Source organism: Bos taurus, chromosome 8 (assembly GCF_002263795.3).
Source record: "Bos taurus isolate L1 Dominette 01449 registration number 42190680 breed Hereford chromosome 8, ARS-UCD2.0, whole genome shotgun sequence".
Classification (NCBI taxonomy): Eukaryota; Metazoa; Chordata; class Mammalia; order Artiodactyla; family Bovidae; genus Bos; species Bos taurus.
Genome location: NC_037335.1, coordinates 86,990,957 through 87,013,151, shown reverse-complemented (window position 1 = coordinate 87,013,151; position 22,195 = coordinate 86,990,957). Strand labels below are relative to the sequence as shown.

The 22,195-nt window shown below is 40.4% G+C and overlaps 1 protein-coding gene across 5 annotated transcripts in view; it reads left to right on the top strand.

The window, feature by feature from the left end:
- The window catches only part of SYK (spleen associated tyrosine kinase), a 108,046-nt gene that overhangs the window by 70,334 nt on the left and 15,517 nt on the right, over positions 1 to 22,195 (top strand). For 4 of the 5 annotated variants that reach the window (XM_005210435.5, XM_059889078.1, XM_059889080.1 and 1 more), the window contains 7 exons: positions 2,716 to 2,797; positions 3,180 to 3,223; positions 4,892 to 4,960; positions 13,992 to 14,079; positions 15,788 to 15,965; positions 19,695 to 19,904; positions 20,763 to 20,952. In XM_005210435.5, coding sequence (XP_005210492.1) covers positions 2,716 to 2,797; positions 3,180 to 3,223; positions 4,892 to 4,960; positions 13,992 to 14,079; positions 15,788 to 15,965; positions 19,695 to 19,904; positions 20,763 to 20,952 — 861 coding nt within the window. The remainder of the gene's footprint in view (positions 1 to 2,715; positions 2,798 to 3,179; positions 3,224 to 4,891; positions 4,961 to 13,991; positions 14,080 to 15,787; positions 15,966 to 19,694; positions 19,905 to 20,762; positions 20,953 to 22,195) is intronic. The other variant, NM_001037465.2, reaches the window with a different exon arrangement.

Here is a 22,195-nt window from a genome sequence, read left to right as displayed (position 1 = left end):
CTTTAGTCGTGTCCGACTCTGTGTGACCCCATGGACGGCAGCCTACCAGGCTCCTCCATCCATGGGATTTTCCAGGCAAGAGTACTGGAGTGAGGTGCCATTGCCTTCTCCGCTTCTTAACCTACCTGATAGTAAAGCCCGAAGCAATGTGTAATATGAGAGTTACTTAGGCGCTAGTGAGCTCTAATCTGGTGTTCACCCCTGCTTTCCACCAGGTACGAACGACTTGGCTTCATTCTAAATCACAGCTCCATGAGAAAATGGCAGAACATCCTATAAACTGTAGTGGGCCCAGAGGCAGAGAAAACCAAAGGACTCTGCCACCCCAAGAACGACAGCTACGTTGAGTTTTTGTAGGTGCAGGATGTCACTGGGGAAGGGTTCAAATGTCCACACCAGGCCCCACCAGGAACTTCATGGGTGGCACCAGCAGGAAAGTACCAGGCTCAAAAAATCTTGTCTTTTTAAAACCTGAGATCAGGGATCCCCGTTACCTTTAAAGCACTCAGAGTTACCACCACATGATGTATTTTGGCTCTTAACTGTAGCTGGAAGAAAATCTTTTTCTTTGAATGCTGGGTATTTTAATATTCATGCATATTAGTCATAACGCTGACATTATCTTTTGGTTTGTAGCTCATTGACGTGTAGCTCATTATTGACCACAGGCTTTGCTTTATTTTAATGGTATCGTTTTGAAAGGGTGTTTGCCCAGTGCAAATCAGAGAGATGAGTAGGGAATATTGCCTTCTGGATTAATTTCCCATCAGAAACTCTCACCTCCTACAAGAATCGCTGAATGTGTGCATTGAAAGGCACTGGCCTCCATCCGTCAGTCTGATGCTTGAAGGTCCTGGGCTCCATCACTGCTACACAGCCATTGGATTTCTCCTGAATGACCATTTTCCCTGAGTGAGTCCACTCACAGTCTCCAAGTCTGCATGCTGACTTTAATGTTAAACATCTTTAATTGTTGGAAAATTCCTTCCCAGGACTTTTTCCCGTATTTACTGATTCCGCTACCATATCGTAGTAGTCAGCCTTAATTAAATCTTTTCCTTGTATGTTTGTTTAAGAAAGAGCCTCGAAAGTGCCAGCAGTACCTTCCATTTTCATGAGTGTGATTTCAGTGTTCTTTCTTGACAACAGTAAGGTTCCACGGTACCCTTCCCCTACCCAGGAATTTGGTGCTGTTTTTCTGAGAGTTGGTAATTACTTCACTACTCTAGTTTTCCTTTCTGTAGAGAAAGAATCAACACACTTATGGATCACGTCTGGCCCTGAGCTGCTTTTGTGTAGTCCTTGAAGAAAAATGGTTTCTATATTTTAAAAATATATATATATTTTTTTAAATAAAGAACTATGTGACAGAGATGATATGTGGAATGAAAAGACCTAAAATACCAGTATCTGGCCCTTTACAGAAAATGTTTGCATACCCTTGCCCAAGAGGGAAATCTTTATGTATATGCCCACCTCCCACCCATCCTTTTGGAGTAGATTGTCTGAAACCATAAGCATGTAAGGAGATATTTGAATGATAATGGAGAGATGCATGGGATATTTCAGCTGTTGTAGGGATCTCAATACTATGTCTGAGAACACACTGTTGCATTTAACAGAACAGAGAGAGCTTTGCTGTCCATTTCAGTAGTGCGTTAGGGCTGGTCATACTGGAATATTTACAAAGAGGGTGTATCTCATGTTGTGTTCTTTCCACAACAAAATAAAATTTAAAAGAAGAATGCTCCCTGGAAGGATAAAATATATTCACTCAATGAACATTTACCCAAATAGGTAAGTTTTGAGATAAAAAAAGGTTTAGGAGCCAAGAGTCCATAAATGGAAAAGGAATCAATAAATAGATATGAAAGAAATATCAGATAGAAGGATTTTAGTTTGTCTGAAGAGGAAATATCTGTTTGAGAAAAGAAAATGTGAAAACTAAGGCTGTCTTCGTATTGCATAATTTTGATTAGATATAAATAAATCTACTTACCATTCATTTCCTTTTTAATGTAGGAATCAGACATCATGATTCATAGTTTCCTGGGCACCATTAGCCAAGGGTGTCCATGTTCTGTGAACATAAGGCCATTCTCCAAAGGGTCAGCTTTCTCCATGGCCTAGATCTTGTGTCACTTGTGTGGTGATGTCTTCTCTCCGAAACTTTTGGGCTGAGTTATTTGGTCCCTCCAAAGCCTTTACCCGAAGCACTAATACAGAATCAATTACTCTACCTTATAATTCATTTATAGCCTTCTCCACCAAGGAAGTAAGCACCTCAACAGTAGGAAATGTGTCTCATTCACCATAGTCTACCTTTTGTCCTCTCTCAGGGCCTACCAAACAACAGAATGTTTGTTGAAAGACTGAATAAATGAATTCATTGTTATAGTATCACATGGATATAGAAGAATATAAACAAAGACATGCAACTTATCACCAAAGAAAGAAGGAAGGAAGGAGGGAAGGGAGCAAAGAGTAGAATAAGGTTAAAAAGGGAAGGTGGCATGTGGACTTCTGCCGGAAGTCTGAGGGTGGCAGAAAAGAGGTGTGGGGAGGAATCAGGAAGATCACCAAGGAAGCAATTTTTGTTGTTTAGGGCTGTCCTTGAATCACTTTTAAAATCCAAAAGGGGAGTCAGCTGCTCCAGGTAAGGAGCATTTCCTGCCCCCATTATTTATGATACTTTCTTACTTTTTTCTTTTTCAGCTGGTCGAGCATTATTCTTATAAATCAGATGGTTTGTTAAGAGTTCTTACAGTTCCATGTCAAAAAATTGGCGGGCAATCGGGTGAGTAGCCAAGACATTGGAGTCTCACTCCTTCAGATGCTGATAATAATCAGCCTCTGATTTTAGATTTTAGATTTGATCTGTTGCAAAGTCAAACCAGATGGGATGAGACTTTGGTTTTACTGATTGATTAAAATGATTACTCCAACTGTATATTTATCATTCATCAAAAACTAGTCAGTAACTTTAAAAATGGATTTGTTTTTATTGCTTGTATGAGAAAATTGAGGGAAAGAGGATAACAAGAAATGTATGCAGAAAATATATCTGCTTCTCAAGCAGTAATATTTTACAGTCATGTTGATTGATCTGCAGTGGAGGAGGGGATAAATAGATGGTTTTCACTGACACAGCAGTAATTGTGCATTTTTTTTCTAACCAGGAAATATTAACTTCCGTCCACAACTTCCAAGTTCTCATCCTGGGGTAAGTGTTACTTAGCCAGGCCATTAAAGATGAAGCAGTTGTATATTAGCACAATGAAAAGTATTTTTAGACAAAGGAGTAATGGTCATTGCTTTTATCACACTTGATAAACTGGGATTGCTGGTGCAGCTAGAATCAGCCTATTTTCAGTTCTGAGCTAGCTAAGTTAGCTTCTTTGGTAGGTTAAAATCCCTCCATTTTCTAAAAGTATATGAAATATCCATGTAACCCAATGTTAAATCAGAAATATACCTCCTGGTAGATTTTGGAAATGGTAACATATTGTTCAGGCTCAGCCCTGACCCATCCATGAGGAGTCACGTGTATGATCCTTGTGACCACATGCATGATGGGTAGTAAGCTGGGTATATAAATTATCTCAGTGAGGTTGACTGCCAAACTCTTTTGGTTAAATCAACCAAGACATTGTTATCAGAAAACTCACCCTTTCCAGGGGAGCTGCTTTGGCCATAGCTTGGTGGAGGAAGGCTTGGAATGGGGGTGCTTGCTGCTATCACTTGAGAGAAGAAGCCTCTAGAAAAGGATGGAGTTGAAGGCTTGGCAAGAACCCACCACCCACTCCACATCAGTGGGTGGTGAGAATGTGATCTCTCCACACTTCTACATGTGGGTTTGGCCAACACATGCCTGATGCTCCTGAAGAGAGAGAATTCCAGCTCTCTCTTCCCTCCAGACTATTAGGAGCTGACACACAGATTTATACTCCAAGCAGGAATGATGTCCTGCTACTTTGAAGGGGACCTTACTGTGGACCTTTGATGCCCTTTAATGCCATTTGTGAGGTCTAAAAATTCCCCCAATATGAGCTATGTGCTCTATACCTCACTTTCTGCCCGTTAACCCTTAAAATCTGCAGAAGATGAAATGAACCCTCCACCCATGGTAGGGGCTATTGACTTGTTCAGAAGCTGCACCTATGCTAAACCAAGCAGTCTGTCTGAGGCAGCTCTTGTCCCCAAATCAAGAGAACTGAAATGCCAGTGAACTTTGGGATCAACTTCTAAAGTAAAGCACCATTATGGAGTCATCATTTCGTTTTACCCTTTACACGATTCATGGGCCTGGCAAGTCAACTTTAAGATTTTATCCACCATGGGACAGGTCCATTTTGCTCTAAGAGGCAGGTGGGCTTAGAGGTGAGAACTTTAAAAGAATATCATGGTTTCTCTTTAGTTGTGCATCACGTAATGGCTTCAAGGAGTTGGACATTTTGGAAAAACTTTTTACTGACTATATAAAAATATGCATGTTCCCTAAGGGTCCAACTCAGTGAATTTCCACAAATATCATAGAACCAGCACCCAGAAGTAACAAAATTGGGCTCTCAGAATTAGTTTCTTTAGGATGATTTGTCTTCAGTTTGACAGTAATTATATATGAAAAGTGGGCTATTTAATATGAAAACTTGAATCTTATAGCCTTTCATGGAAAATATTGCCAAAATATTTTTCCAGATCCTTCTACTCAAATAGTAGGTTTTTCTTGAAGCCTTTCTAATGATCACATGTTGCCTCTAGTGCATTTCATCAACAGAATCTGGAGGGGGTTACTGTAATTATGGAACAGCTGAAATAACATGTCATGTAAGGCAGCCTGTATTTGTTTTCTGAAACATTTACTATTCCTCTTTGCCATTATGGTTTCTAGACTTGGTCAGCGGGTGGAATAATCTCAAGAATCAAATCATACTCCTTCCCAAAGCGTGACCACAGAAAGGTGCTAAAGAGTCCCCTGCTTGCTGTCCCTGACTGAGTGGTAGGACAGACCCGCACTCAGCACCCACGCTCTGCCCTGTGGCTGCCCCTCCGTGTGCACTGCTCCCGACCCTCCTGCTGCTCTGGTCTCATGTCCCTGCCATGTGTAGCCCTCATGGGCAGCCCGTGCCCAGTACTCATTGTGCTTTCCATGTGGGTCCAAGTCCCTTTGCTGCAAAGTCCATCACCGTGAGCACGCTCTCTCTGCTACAATGCGCACTTGGAAGTCGTCTCTGCCAGTGTAATAAGTGGGAGGGAATTCTCATATGGGAAAGTCTTTTCAAAGGAAACTAGAATCACATGCTGCAGTGTTATGGTAATTGACTAGATAAATTACACATTGGTGGAAGGAATAGCCAAAGTAGAGTGGATCCTGCCCAATGACTACACAAGGTCATTGATTTTATAAATATCAAGTGCCATAGTAACTTCATTGTAGCTGTAGAGTTCCAACACAGAACCTGAAGTATATCATATATAAAGACAAGGTGGAATTTGAGGATTAAAGCATCCTTTTTACTTATGAGACAGTAAAGCTGACAACATATGGGCTCTCCTGGTGGCTCAGTGGCAAAGAACCCACATGCCAATAGAGGATACACGGGTTTGATCTCTGGCTCGGGAAAATCCCCTGGAGAAGGAAATGGCAACCTACTCCAGTATTCTTGCCTGAGAAATCCCATGGACAGTGGAGCCTGGTGGGCTACAGTCCACAGGGTTGCAAAAGACACGACTTAGTGACTAAACAACAGCAACAAAAGCTGAAGTATAATGCATATTCATATTTTGCTGTATGATTGAATTATGAGGTAAATAAAAAGTTTTTTTAATGACTCAGTTTTAATGAATCACCTCCCTCAAGAAATATTTATAACATGTATATGGATTTCTTATTTTTTTAGTTTTATCATTGTGGTATAAAATTATTTTATTAATAATTCTTTCCACTTTCATATCCAGTTAGTACTTTTCCAGACATATGTGCTTAGTTGCTCAGTCGTGTTCCACTCTTTGTGGCCCCATGGACTGTGGCCCACCAGGCTCCTCTGTCCATGGGGATTCTCCAGGCTAAAATACTAGAGTGGGTTGCCATGCCTTCCCCCAGGGGATCTTCCCAACCCAGGGATCGAACCCAGGTCTCCCACATTGCAAGTGGATTCTTTACCATCTGAACCATCAGGGAAGCCCAAGAATAATGGAGTGGATAGCCTGTCCCTTCTTCAGGGGAACTTCCCAACCCAGCAATTGTATTGCAGACAGATTTTTTATCAGCTGAGCTGCCCATGAAGCCCCTTTTCTAGACATGTCAGCATACAATCAAGCATCAGTTCATGAAGCAGATTACCTGAAGTACTTAGCAGAAACAACATAAATGAAAAGCATAAAAGCCCTGAGATTTTCTTTCCAAGTGGGCTGTTATATTCTAGATATTTTCAATCTTGTTGACTACGAAAAAGAGAAGTGAGTTTAATGTAGTGTTTGAGGGGGAAAGTTAGGTGATAAATCTGAATGGAGGAACTATCTGTTTTGAGGCCACATTCTCAGTCAGGGTGGATCAGCTCATGGGAAACATCAATTATGTTGGGCTATTGCTCTTAGAGGACTGACCCTGAGAGCGTGTCCATGCCATGTTAGGAGCTGGAAGGCTGGGAGGTTGTCAAAGGAATGCATACTCTATACCAGTACCCCTTTTGCCCCATGACTTGGTGTTTGTTTCAAGCCACCAGGGCCAATAGGTGATTGAGGCTTTGGCCTTGAAGAGGTCAGTATTCCCCGTGGTCCAAGGTGAAACTATCCACGGCTGCCACCTTCTGGCCCTCCTGGCCCTCAACCCCTGTCGGCACACACCCCTTCTCCTTGGGGAGGGTGCACCTAGTTGTCAAGATGGCATCTCATAGGACCATTTTCTGGGGAAAATAGGCCAGATGGTGCCCCATCAACTGAGGTGATTCAAAATATGCTCTGGTTCAGGGTGCTTTTCAACCATGAGTCATCTCTTTGAGTCCTTAATCAAACACTGCAGTGACAAAACTTCATATTATAGTACAACCTGGGGAAGGACACTGAGTTGCGCGTTCATGGAGCCCCATCGGCAGGCTTAGAACCTTTCGCGCACCTGGCTTCCTTGGCCCCTTCGTGCATGGAGTCTGTGTGGCAGCCATGGAGGAGTCCCTGTGGACTTGGGCCACACTCTTGACTCCCACCACTTGGTTATCCATCATTCTCTTTCTGACGGCCCAAGGCCCGTGTGCTGATGCAGAGTCCTCCATCCATGTGCAATCCCAGACATAAGCTATTTCACTGCAGAGAAGACACAGCTTTCCACATTTACCTTAATTCTGTAGTGTCCAAGGGCATCATTCAGGGTTCAACCAGGAGAATGTGATCAGTCAGAGATGTATGCATGAAACACCCACATTGCACTCATACACATACACACACATAGGTAATTTTTAACACACTTAAGTACATATTTATATACACATCTGTATACATGTACACACACACATATATATATTGACTTATCACTAGGGCTTGCCTTCCACAACTGTTGGGGCAAGTTCAATGTCCATAGGGCAAGTCATCAGGAAGGGAGGATAAGCAAGGTGGAACTCTCATTAACAGCCAAGGGTCAGTCACTCCCCCGCCCCACCCCTCTTAGAAAAGTCTCAACCTCTTCTAAGAACTCTTGACTTACTAAGTCAAGCCAACCCAGGATAATCTCCCTAAATAAAATCAACTAATTAAGAATTTTAATTACCTCTCCAAAATCCCTCCACAGCAGTACCATGATCATAGCTTGAGTCAATAACACAGCACTATCATTCAGGCCAGTCAGGGTGACACGTCAAGACGCTATCACCCCAGGAAACAGTAACCCAGCGCTGTGAAGAAATAAGCCCCTCTCCCACCCCTGTCCTTATTCCGAGCAGCCCGAACCCACTCACCCACAGTGATACAGAAATATGCAGAAGATAAGATCTAGTAGGCCTTTAGATTAAAGAAGAATGTCTAAAGAAATTGAAGAAAATATCAGTAAGACTACAAAAAAATAAAATACGTGTGTGGATAAGAATCAAAACATCTTCCAAAGAAACATAATAAACTTGGAATAAATATTAGTAGTGATCATATATGTATATATACACATATACATATATAAGGTCAATATCTTTACTATATAAAGAAATTATATAAAGCAATAAAAGTTTTAACTATCTAATAGGTTAGTGGGCATAGGATAGTTTATAGGAAAGAAAATATAAACACTTCTTAAGCATAGGAAAAGCTGTTGCATTTCATAAGAGAAATGAGAGTTAAAACTATGGTGCTCTCTTATGTCCATCTGTAAAACTAGCCCAAATAAATAAGCTTGGTGACACCACACAACAAGTGTGTGGTGAGTAAGCTGTACTTTATTGGAGAAGTGTGAAATGGTACATGTCTAACATTGCATCATTGACAAAGTCTGGAAATAATTTAAAAATCAATGGGAAATAAATGAAATCAGTTGTAAAATTCATACCACGATGGGTAGCTGAGATATAGAGTCATTTCCAAAATGCAATGTTAATTGAAGATGACAAAGTCGGGCACAAATATATGTGCAGATACAGTGTAGAATGTTCTAGAAGAATATAGCAAATACTGATAGCACTAGTTGCCTTGGGAGTCAAGGAGACCCATTTTTTCATTGAAACCCTGTTGTGCCTTTTAAAATTTGCCCCTCTTAAATTACTTAATCACTTTTAAAAGACAATTAAATATTAGAAGCTAATTAATCTGATTAATACTGTGGAAATACTTTTCTGGCTAAAAGAGGGCTATTGACTATTTAAATTTATAACAGCTTTGAAGTATGCATTGAGCTTTCATAAAAGCCGAAAATATCAGTAGTTCATTAACAAAGAGAAGCATTGTATGATTTAAGCAATGAATTAAAAATATTTTAATTGCTCACCAGAAATATTTTAGGAGAACTAATACTTAGGTCTTAAAAAATAAAAGAGGAATTTTCCATTATTTAACCAGTCATGAAAAAGACTTGTGGGAATTATGTCAAATATCCCATCTGTTAAGGTATAAATGACTTTCTTGAATTTGTTTATTTGTTCAATATGAATAGTTGTTTTTTAAATAATTCAGGCACAAAATGGATGTAATAGAGCCTGAATTAACTCTAGCATGCAGATAGTTAATGACAAATGTGTTATGATTTGCAGAATATTATTAATCAGATAATTTGAAATGTTATGACAAAAACTTAAGGGCAAGAGTATTTTTCTTTAGATATTAGTAACATTTTAACACTTGAAAACATGAATGAATTTAACTGAAAATAATACAAGCATAATCTACCCTCTCCTTGCTTCCTGCCATCACTTACTCTAAGGACTGGTAATCCTTACATGAATAAAATCCCTCCTATTGTTAGCATTGGAATATTTTTCTTTGCTGCCTTAAGTATGTAAACCAATCCTTCTATTGAGGATGACTGTCAGTTTGAACAACAGCAGCCTTAAAGACTGTGCTTCTGTTTCAGAGTTCAAAGGCACGTTCTCTAAGATGAAACATAGCGTTCACATTTGTCTTCGTTGTGGAAAAATGTTCTAGAATTTCACATTCAAATCCATTTTTCATGTTTTATTCCAGCACCTACATTGCTGACTGGAATACTTTTAGACATTTTAACACGATTCACGAAGAATCAGCTAGGAGAAAGAAAGAAGGAGTTCTTAAATCATACCCATGTACTTGGTAATGTGGAAGCAGTGGGCCACACCCTTGAGAAAATGTTTCCACATCATTATAAAGGACCAGCTCTTAGAGCTTTGCTTCTAAGGTGAAGGAAGATTAATTAGGACAGCCAAGTGCTTATTTTTATGGATCTGAAGCAAACGGAAGGTTATTTCATGCCCTGACCAAGGAGAGTCTGCCTTTAGCTCTGGGCCCTTGGACTGGGACCAAAGTCATTCCACTGAAGACCAGAGCTGTGTCTGGTTTGGGCAGCTGCAATTTCTGAAGCCTACTGGCTACTTTTGTCATCGCAGTGGTTGAATATATTGTCATCATTATTACTGCTGTTACATGACTTGAAAATGTGTCTTAAGTCTAAAAATTAAGGTCTAGAAATGAAAATCAGAATACCTGGCAAAAAATGTTCCCGAGTCAGGAAACTCTGAATTAGCTCCGTAAAAGCAATGTATTTTTCTTTTTTGTTCACTTCTGAATCTGTACTTCTTAAAAATAGGCACTCAAAGGATATTTGTCAAATATATTTTCTACTTGCAGCTAAGTAGCCAACAAGAGATCAGGGATCATAATTTATAACCTGTGCTTAGTCACTCCGTTGTGCCTGACACTTTTCAAGCCCGTGGACTGTAGGGCGCCAGGCTTCTCTGTCCATGGGGATTCTCCAGGCAAGAATACTGGAGTAGGTTGCCATGCCCTCCTCCAGGGGATCTTCCCAACCTAAACAAATCCTATTTTTATTATTGTGGAGTGATCTGTTTTTACAATTTTTTGAAAATTGTAAAAATACAAGTTTTGAATTTACAAAACTTAAAACTCACAAATTGCGCTTTGGAAGGTGGAAAGCTAAGGTAGCTAGTACCCTCTAGTGGTGTCCTGTGGTTTGACTTCGGTTTCAAATATCAGCAAAAGTAGAGGGAAAGCAACAGTCAACATTTCATTTATACCTTGTTCTCTATGCAGAAAAGGGGATGTTATTGATTAGGGCAGAATAAATGATAAAATACAGAGCAGAAATAATAACTACAGATGATATAATGGATCAGCAATATATTTTTCATTAAATTAAAAGGCATTTCAATTCTAAGCATTAACAATACTTTGCTAATTTATCATTTTGCCTTAGAGTTCATTGTTTACAAAGTCCTCAAATCTTATTTTCAATCAAGCATTTGATTCCATAGGGTTTTGTTGTTGTTCTACTGAATGGTAGAATCACCAAGTGCTTTGGGAAAGATGAAACTTGCATTTGTAGCTTCATCTTCAAATAAAGTCAATACGGCCTTTTTAGCAGACACAGTAGAAAAACCTCCCATTTCTTCCAAAGAGCATTCTCTTTGGAGTGTATTTCCATTCTCTGTCCCAGTCAGGGTAGGGAGGGCCGAGGGGTCCAGGCAGGGAGCTGATGTGGTTATTGAGGGAAACTCTGGGTTTAGGCTACAAAGTCTGGTAACCACATGGGGGTCTAAGTGGGCAGTGTTGAAATGAAGCCCTTGAACCACCTTGGCTTAAAAGATGGGGCTCAACCTTCTCGAGAGGAGACCCACAACCCATTTTCTTATCCATAGACAAGACAGACAAGGGATGGACACCACACAGCCAATGAAAGTATGCATCACTCTGTCCAGGGCTGTAGGCAAACTGTGGCCATCACTACTGATTCCTACTCCTCATGCCTAGTGTCTTTTTCAGTACTTTTTACATCCCCACCTCTGTTTTTAAATTCTCCCTGGCAGGATTCATATCACAGATCATTGCATTCTGGCTTCAAATGTAACAGCCTTTATGAAGTCTTTCTGCTCCGGAGAACATCCCATCAGGGTGGAGGGGCTGCAGTCCTGGGATACATCCCTAAGTGGGCAAAGAGTGGGAGGCCTTCCAGTGCAGAGAAGGGGTATCGGTGCCTTCTCCTTGTCCATAATGGCTGGTCCTGGGGTCATGGTTTTGCTTTTGAGTTCAGAACCTTCCTACCTCGAGGGAAAAAATTAGAGAAGTTGAAATGATAGTCAATGCAAACCTAAAAGAGAATTTATTTTTTAATTTGAAAACTATTTCAATCTTGTAGTTTGATTACCGGAGGGGACTAAGCAGAGCAGGAGTATGGCAAGCTTTGGGAATTACCTAGTTTCTCCTAGGACAGTTCCGTTGAGACAGGGTAATTATAAATAAAAAGTGAACTAACTGTATATCCAAGAGTCTTATAATCATATGTTAATTTTTTAAAGTGGTATATTGTTATTTGGAATTATCCACACCTATTAATAGAACTTGAGAGAGAATTCATTTTTAAATCACATTAAAAGTGTTTACATTTCACACCTCCCAGTTTGAAGTTTATCTCCATTCACTCGTTCATTCATGTTGTTTGTTGAACACATTTTTATTTAGCAGTGGTTGAATGAACAATTTAGCAACAAAGCTCTGGTGCAGTGAATAAATGATTATATCCCCTGTAACTTATATTCTATTTTCATTCTTGATACATCACAGCTGTTTCTATTAAACTGTTTGATAAGAATGCTGAGATAGTCATCAGAAAATGGATACAGTGGCATTCCATTGACACATAAGAGTGGATGTCCTTTAGCTTGTCAGAAGGGCCTTTGCAATGGTGAGCCAGGGCTCTATAGAGCTCGGTAAGCAGCAAGAAGACAGTTTCAGGCACAAGTGACCATGTCGCAGAAGTGATGCACTGTGACTTCATTACTGTACTTTTGGATCCCGAGCTGGGGATGTCAGGAAGGCAGGTGAACATTCTGTGTGTGCCAGTAGATAAGCGACTGTGTAAAATTCAGCTTACTGTCTGTTTCTCTAAATTTCTCCAAAATATGGCAGTATCTCATTTCTTCATGGCCAGTGTTTGGGCACTGCTAAAAAAAAAAAAAAGTGGGTATATAAAATTTCTTTCTACTCAACTCATGCCAAAAAGATAATTTGAACCATGGTTTTTCTGTGAACCAAATTTAGTAGCAATATTCTTGTTTGGGGGCTTCCCAGTTAGCTCAGCTGGTAAAGAATCCGGTTACAGTGCAGGATGACCCTGGTTCGATTCCTGAGTCAGGAAGATCCCAGGAGAAGGGATAGGCTACCCACTCCAGTATTCTTGGGCTCCCCTGGTGGCTCAGACAGTAAATAATCCACCTGCAATGTGGGAGACCTAGGTTCAGTCTCTGGGTTGGGAAAATCCCCTGGAAGAGGGCATGGCAACCCATTCCAGTATTCTTCCTGGAGAATCCCCATGAACCGAGGAACCTGGCGGGCTACAGTCCATGGGATAACAAAGAGTCAGACATGAGTGAGTGACTAAGCACACACCTTTGTTTTTAGTTGAGGAGAAAGGTGGATCTCCACTGAGATGGAGACTTTTGGAAGGGAAAAGATATAGAAATATAACAGTGGATTTCCCTCCATTATTTCCTGCTGCACATTGATGCAAATCAAATAAATAATAAGGAAAGGTTGCCATTAATAATGGCCAGCAAGGCTTTTTTATCTGCGTCAGTTACCTGCTCTGAGTACAAGGAAGAAATACCTGCCTTCAGGTTAGCAAAATCAGGCTTCCCTGTCTCAAAGGGTTGGTAGATGAGGATGATGACAGTAGTGACAATTAACAGGGGAGCACTAGACCCTGGGATGCTAGCAGCCGCTTCATCTTGGTACCTCTAGCTTACTGACCAGACCCACACTACCCTCTGGCATCTACCCAAATGTTGCTAGATCTCCACAAATTGTAAAGATACATGTGGATACTGGGAATTCATGGATGCTTTAAAGTTGGGAAGTGGGCTGAAGCAGCTGGTGGATACTTAATGTTTGTTTTTCAATAACTTCTCTGTAATATTAGAAAGAATTAATGGAGGAGAATGAATCCAAGGGGATAATGAAAATCCTCAGCATCTTTTAGCAAGTGGAAGTAGGATTTGAAAGGGCAAGTAAGTAGGCGGGAATTCCACCGAAACAGTTCTGGTTAATTCTCTCACACACCCTCTGGGATCCCTGCAGGCCCCTTCTGTTATAGAAGCATGAGCTTTATTTAGCCTTCACAGCATCCCATCAGTTGCCCGGGGAATGAGATAAGCCGTGCTGTTGTTGTTGTTTTCCTGTCTCTTTTCCTGGTTCCTTCCTTTGTCTTCCCTGCTTAAGTTAAGATGTGATTATTTGAAAATAAAAATTAGTATGCAGGCCAACTCAACAGTGTTATTCATGAAGAAAAATGAGCTGTTATCATTTGTGTGCCTCAGACCCGCACATCCTCAGGGAACCAGGTGGATAGTTCTACAACATTCAACCCTTACGAGCCAGACCGAGGACCGTGGGCCAACGAGAGAGGTAAGAGCTGCCCCTTTGGTCCTGGGCATTCACAGCGCAAGGATGCCTCCCACAGTCCCTTGCGAATGGCAGGGCAGGCTCACCCTGCTGTCAGCAGCTGTTACAGGCCCTGCTTAGCAGTGAGTGATCCTGTCATCTGGGGGCAGGTGGAATATGCCATGTGTCTACGAGTAGTGGTGTCTGTTGGATGAAATGGTCTGTACAGCCTCCCTCACAATAAATCAGCCATGTTGAAAATATCCTTCCAACCCCCTGCTTCAGAATATTTCACCTTTTCCAGTAATAACTGACGCTACTTAAAGTTTCCATTTCTAAGATCTGTTCTTGGAAAGATGTCTGTGTCCAGGAGTAAATTCAGATGGAGGTCCAGCAATGGGTAGCTGGTAAAAACTGAAGAAACGTCTAAGTTTTGGGATTCTAGACATGTTCAGGGAACTGCAGTGATTCTGTGAGGGCAGGAGAGGAAGCACCCCTTCAAACTCACGAGGCCTCTACAAGACTGGTCAGAAATGGGGCCTCTGGACCAGCTTCTTAGGTTTTCTAGGTTGCCAAAGGTTTTTGTTTTAGTTGGTAAATCTGATCTATTTAATGCTACAAAAAGTCAACCCCAAAGTTAGTAGCTTAAATCAGCAACAGTTATTTAATTATCTCATGCAGATCAGGAATCTGGGCAAGGCTGAACGGGGCCATGGCAGCATGGGGCCTCTTACAGGCAGATAGGGGGTGGAGCTGGGCTAGCAGGAGTGGAGACCATGGTGGGACTAGAACCAAGGCACTGGAGGCCAGCCAGCATCTTTCATCTCCAGGATATGGAGCCTCAGAGACTCTTCATCTGGTCTCTCCACCTGGACTGGCTGGGGCATTCTCACAGCATAGAAGGAGCCAGGGCAGTTAAACAACTGCATGAAGTCTGAAGCTTCAAGAGTCCCAGCAACCCAGACAGAAGGTGCATGGCCTTTAGGACCTGGCCTGAGTATATCACAAGCATCACTACTGATGTACTCTATCGGTGGACATGATTACAGAAGCCATGGAGGGGAGGTGACGTAGAACCCGCCTCTCAGTGAAGGAGGGCCAGGATTTTCAGACGGAGTTTAAAGGCACCACAGTCCATTAGGAGTGCTAATGGTAAAGAATCCACCTGCCAGTGCAGGCGAGGCAAGAGATACAGGCTCAGCCCCTGGGTTGGGAGGATCCTCTGAAGTAGGGGGTGGCAACCCACTCCAGTATGCTTGCCTGGAAAATTCCAGAGGAGCCTGGCAGACTACAGTCCATGGGACCCCAAAGATTTGGACATGGCTGAGCACATCTGTCTCTGCTGCTGACAGGAAAACTCTTTCTTGATGTACTTTAGTGCAAGAACAGGGGTCAAGAACAACAAAGATGAGGGTCTTTTTCCTACCCTGCCATCGCTGGGAAAGGCTGTGCTCACAGGCGCTATAAATGCCCAAGATAACCAAGGTCATGAAAGGCAAGGCATGACCCCAGGAGGCAAGAGCAGGGGACAAGGTCATGAAAGGCAAGGCATGATCTCAGGAGGCAAGAGCAGGGGACAAGGTCATGAAAGGCAAGGCATGACCCCAGGAGGCAAGAGCAGGGGACAAGGTCATGAAAGGCAAGGCATGACCCCAGGAGGCAAGAGCAGGGGACATGGCAATTTCACGTGGGATCAAGTTCACAGGCTGCCAGCTTCTTAACTCCTTTTCAGAAGCTCAGAGAGAAGCCTTGCCCATGGACACTGAGGTCTACGAAAGCCCCTATGCAGACCCCGAGGAGATCCGGCCCAAGGAGGTCTACCTGGACCGGAAGCTGCTGACCCTGGAGGACAAGGAACTGGGCTCTGGGAACTTTGGGACTGTGAAGAAGGGCTATTACCAGATGAAAAAGTAAGTCAAAAGTTTGCACCATTTCCCTGCACTTATTCTCACGTGAGCTTACATTCTAGAAACTACCATATGTACATGTATCGTGTTCTTTTAATCCCAGACACAAAATGTAATGTGGCATGGCTAAATCCTTTGTGGTTGACTGTATAATTTTTGTTCATTTCTGGTACAATTACAATGAAAGCGTCCATTATATATATTAACTGTGTATGTAATAGTTTAGATGTATTGTGTGTCCTTTATTGCAAATTAAGAAATAGAGTCAATGAAAACATAAGAAAATAAAAACATCATATTTTACCACTCAAACACTGCAACCGTTAACAAACCTGAGTGTCTATAATTTTCAGGTCTCTATATGCACATGCATGCACATATGTATTATTTAAGATGCAATCATTCGTTGATAACAGTGTTTTCACTTACTTTCTTTGATTTTTAAAAATTGTGTCTCATTTCTCTTAGCCAGAAAATTCTTGATGACAAGTATCATTAGTATAATTATTTATTTGCTCTAGTCTATAATTTCAAAGAACAGTATGTATTATGTGTGTGCATGTGCGTATTAAGGTGCTCCAGTCGGGTCCGACTCTTTGCAACCCTATGGACTGTAGCCCGCCAGACTTCCCTGTTCATTGGATTCTTCAGGCAAGAATCCTGGAGTGGGTTGCCATTTCCTTCTCCTGAGGCTCTTCCCAACCTAAGGATTGAACCCATGCCTCTTATATCTCCTGCATTGGTAGGAGGGTTCTTTACCACTAACACCACCTTGGAAACCCTAGTATGTAGTATATAACAATTAAATTGCTAGATTACTAAAAATCTCTTTGTACTTTATTTGGTGCTTAGAAGGCATCTGTCATGGAATTTTCAGTAAAATTATTGGTTTCTAAAGTCCTTTGAAACAAATCCTCTGAAAATCTATGTCCAAGCTAGGAAGTTACTGATATGAATATAATTGGGTTTGGTTGTTTGATGCTATTTTAAATTTAAGGAATTTGTATACAGTTTTTTTCTTGAGCAGATAAAAGGGTCAAAAATACAAGCAAGAGTAGGCACAGAAACATGCTTTTAATCATACGCCTTTCACCATATGTGTTTATATATGTATATATATATGTTGTTGTTCAGTCACTAAGTTATGTCCAAGTCTGTGTGTGTGTGTGTATATATATATATGACATATGACAGATATATAAAGTCATATATATATAGATATATGACTGCTATGCTTACTTTTAAATAAATTAATATATGTCCATTATTTTATAAAATGAATACAAATTATCCTGTATTAAGGTATAAATTTTCTCAACTTGTTTGTGATACTCAATTCCTTGCTTAATTAAATATACAAATTGACATGGACATGACCATAGATACATAATTTCAACTAGAGATGTGGGGAGAGGAAAGGCCACATAGGTTAACTGGGGGCAAAATGATGTTTTTACAGTATTGAGTCTTCATATCAATAAGCATGACTCATCTTTCCATCTACTTGGGTCTTTAATTTCTCTGAGCAAAATTATTTAGTTTTTTGTGTAAAGGTCTTGCACAGCTTAGTTGCTGGATTCATTCATAGGTATTTAGTATCTTTGGTTTTATATGTGGTATAATTTTAAAATTTTTACTTGCTATTCCTTGGGCTTGCTTGAATGCAAGAATATGATTTTGTCTGTTTCCCTGATGTCCAACAACTTTTCTTAAAGTCTTCTATTATTTTTCACTCATTATTTCCAGTAGTTTATTTGTGTATTGTTTGACCCAGAAATATATCATCTATAAATAACAAGAGTTTGATTTCATCCCGTCCAATTCTCATACTTCTACACTTCTTCCTTGCCTTATTGTATTAACTAGAAACTGTGGTTCAATGTTAAATAAAAGTGCCAGTGGTCACATTCCTCATTCCTGATTTCAGGGGGAAAACTTTCAATATTTCACCGGTAGGTTCGTAGCTGCTCTTTATCAGATTATGGAAGTTTCCTTTTATTTCTACTTTTCTGAGAGATTTGTTTTTAATTGTAAATGTGTGTTACATTTTTGGTTTACTTTTTCTCCTCTGCTGATAGTCTTTTTCTCCTTTGTTGTGTTTATGGATGAATTACACTGATTGATTTTCAGATGTTTCACCCAACTTGCATTCCTGGATCAGATCAAATCAGATTAGATCAGTCGCTGAGTCATGTCCGACTCTTTGCGACCCCATGAATCACAGCACGCCAGGCCTCCCTGTCCATCACCAACTCCCGGACTTCACTCAGACTCACGTCCATCGAGTCAGTGATGCCATCCAGCCATCTCATCCTCTGTCGTCCCCTTCTCCTCCTGCTCCCAATCCCTCCCAGCATCAGAGTCTTTTCCAATGAGTCAACACTTCGCATGAGGTGGCCAAAGTACTGGAGTTTCAGCTTTAGCATCATTCCTTCCAAAGAAATCCCAGGGTTGATCTTATGAATTATATATTCATTATATCCTTCTCATAAAGCACTAAATTAAATTTTCTAATATTTCCCTTTGCATTTTTGCATCTACATTCATGGGAGATATCAGTAAATTATTTTCCTGTAATTTTTTTGTCGGTTTTGGCATCAGGCTAATGATAACCTCATAAAATGAGTTGGGGAGTTCCCTTCCTCTTTTTGTTTCTGGAAAAGTTTGTGAATGTTCTTTCTTCCTTAAACATTGGAAGAATCAAGAGGTTTATGCTTGTTAATTTTGACCCTTACCTCACACCATACGTGAAACTAATTCCAGATGGATGGTAGACTGAAATGTGAAAGGTAAAACAATAAGCTATCTAGAGATGGCATAAGATTATATTTCCTTGATCTCAGGAGGAAGATGCAGAGGCTTCTTGGGTACTGGATAAGTTCTATACTTCCATCTGTGTAGGAACTGCATCTTGTGTGTAATGTGTAAATACTCTTGAGTTCTACACTGCAGCTATATGTTCTTTTCCAAATGTATGTCAGACTTACTCTGTTATTATGTTTTTTAACCTATTTTATTTGATACTTCTGTTTTTATTTTCTACTTTTGAAGTTCAACAAAAGAGTTATACTTCCTGCATTTGTGGAAACTTTATCATGAAAAGATGCAGTTTTTCAAACTGTACATAGTTAAGTGCTATTTATTTATTTAAGCCCCACTATGTCAGGATATTTTCAAGACTTTAAACACGACTTAGATGATGCTTTTATTCAAAAATGGAAAACAATTAGTTTTTTTCAAACATTTTGAAGCATGCTTGAAATGAACAAAACTCAGTTTTTAGAAGTGTTTTGTAAATTATAAGCTTCAACAGTGCATGCTTTTTAATTCTGCATCTGGAAATTCATTGTAACACATATTAAAGGCATGTTGCAATTACATACATTATACATAATAATGTGATAAATCTCAAGATGTTACTGGAATCCATGCATGTCATAGTTTTTAAAGTTTATTTAAAAGTTATTTAAATATTCTACAGTGTGTCAGCTTTCTGGTTGGTTGGGATATTCTTCGGCACTCTCCCATTATTTTCAGCTAATTAGGTATTACTCCCTGTCTACAAAATGAGAGAACATGATTGAAGAATTAGCCATGTACAACAGACACATTTCCACTCTGTGGCAGGTATTTCCATATCATCATTTCCAGCACAGGAATTATGCTTCATGGAAGATAATTATACGTGAGCCACTTTGAAAAGTGTCTTATGTGTTCTGATTTCTTTTGCAGAGTTGTGAAAACAGTGGCTGTGAAAATCCTGAAAAATGAGGCCAATGACCCTGCTCTTAAGGATGAGTTATTAGCAGAAGCGAATGTCATGCAGCAGCTTGACAACCCTTACATTGTGCGCATGATAGGGATATGTGAAGCTGAGTCCTGGATGCTGGTCATGGAGATGGCAGAACTTGGTCCACTCAACAAATATTTACAACAGAACAGGTATCCTTAGGTGCCTCAGCAGCTTATATGTGAGGGGCAGGGCCTGTCTACCCAATGAACATCATAGCCTGATTTCTTCCAGAACCCTTGTCTCCTCTAGTGCCTTCCCAGAGTTGGCCCACAATCAGGGACCTTGAGTGGGGAGGTTTGAGAGCTGTAGTCTTTGGATTAAGTGTTCTTTAGCTCTTAATTTATAAAGAAAAACTCTAATTCAACAATGTGGTCTCCTTTGCTCATGTCATACTGGCCTGGTGATAGAGTCAGCCCTAGACTATCTTGGCAAGCATTCTCCCCTTACCAGGCAGAAAGAATGTGCTCTTTTAAAAGAAACAATTAAATAAACATTTTATATGGGAAATCAGTGATATTTTACATATCTGGCTCACTACTGCATTCCCATAAGTAATTATTTTTGAAAATACCCATTGCTGTTAATTCATTGCAACCATCAATGGAGTAATCATGCTATGCTCATCTCCAGCCATGGTTGAGATAGAGAGTCATGAGGAATAAGTCGTAACAATAGCCACTGATTACTTTATCCCATTTGCACCTGTTTGTACTTCACTGGGACTCAAGGTTGCTGTTCTTACCTTTTCAATATTGGAAAGAGGGTTCTAACTGAACCCTGGCTCTCCATGAGACAGGTCTGACCACCCTGTTATACTGCTTTTCATGTAATTCAAAGCACATGTTGAAAATTCTAGCAGCTGAATACCAGTCACCACCACTTATGACTCTTGCTTTAGAAGAATAGGAAATAAGTTGGTTCATATTCTCTCTGTATAAGAAGCATGGTTGGTTGTTCTGAAATGGACTCCTGTTCACTATCATTAATGACATATGTGTGACTTTCAGGCATGTCAAGGATAAAAACATCATAGAGCTGGTTCATCAGGTGTCTATGGGAATGAAATATTTGGAAGAATGCAATTTTGTGCACAGAGATCTGGCTGCAAGGAATGTCTTGCTGGTTACTCAACATTATGCCAAGATCAGTGATTTTGGACTTTCCAAAGCACTTCGTGCTGATGAAAACTACTACAAGGTATGAACAACTTACCCACCACTGAGAGCAGCTGGTAGTAAAAATCTGAAATGCAAATATATGGTTCTTTATTTTATTTTGGTAAGATTTCAAGAAGCAATTTCCCCATAGAAAAATAACTGTGTAAGAAATGTTCTTCTTAAGCTTTGATTCTATTGTTAAAAAGATGGAAATAGTCTAATATGTCACAACTTGAGATTTACTCAGAATAGTATGTTCCAAACTATGTTCCTTAGAATAATGGGGAATCAAGGTATTAATGAGGATTCAGCTGGAAAAAACAAGAATAGAATTCATTTGTTAAATTACTTTGGAAAACATGTATTGGACAGGTTGACTCTAGTAGGATTTTTCAAAGCTCTTCTATGAATCCTCAAATGAACTAATAGCAAGTAAAAGAAGGGAAAAAAGTAAAAAAAGCCCCATCCTCATATGAACTTAGTCACAGAGTGTATGTAGAGTCTACCCTGGCCAATTGGAAAATGCAACAGAGACCAGATAGTAGAAAAGGGTGTCAAGAACACATTCTCAACTCTTCATGACCCTGGGAATGTCCAGAAGTCTCAGGAATAGATGACATACCCTGATGATCTAACTAGTGAATGGCAGGATGAGAGTTGTGGAGTTTCCCTGAGTGCCACACCACAAAGTGGCTGGAGAAGACACCTAAGTGACCACATACACCCACCCATGCTTTCTCTGAGAGACAGCAGTAGGTATGGCAGCTGGTGATGGATAGCAGATCTTAGTCAGTGAAGGGTCAGCACAAAGGCTGAGAAGCAGAAGCAGAGCTCCCATCACAGCTCCTCACTCCATTCTTCATAGACAAGCTGGCCCCAGAGAAGCCACTTCAGAAATGAGACAGAATGTGTAAAGCATCAAATGATCCCTTTGATGGGACTGCTAGGAGATGGAGCAAAGGAAACAATAACCTTCAAATAATAACCACACATACACACCAGAAAAAAATAGATTTTAAAGTTAGAGACACTTTGGAACATGCACTTCATGATATAAGTAGGAAGAAGAAAATACAGACTATCTAAAGCAAGGGCTTAAAGAGGAGACAGAGAAGTTTAGATAACAAATAGTCCCAAAACTTGTTGCATTAAAACAACACCAAGCATTTATTTACTCACAGTTCTGCAGTGTGGGCTGGGCTTGGTGGAAATGGTGCATCTCTGCTCCATACAGTGTCATGAGAGTGGTTCCAAGAGGTCAGGAGGATTTATTTCCACTCTGC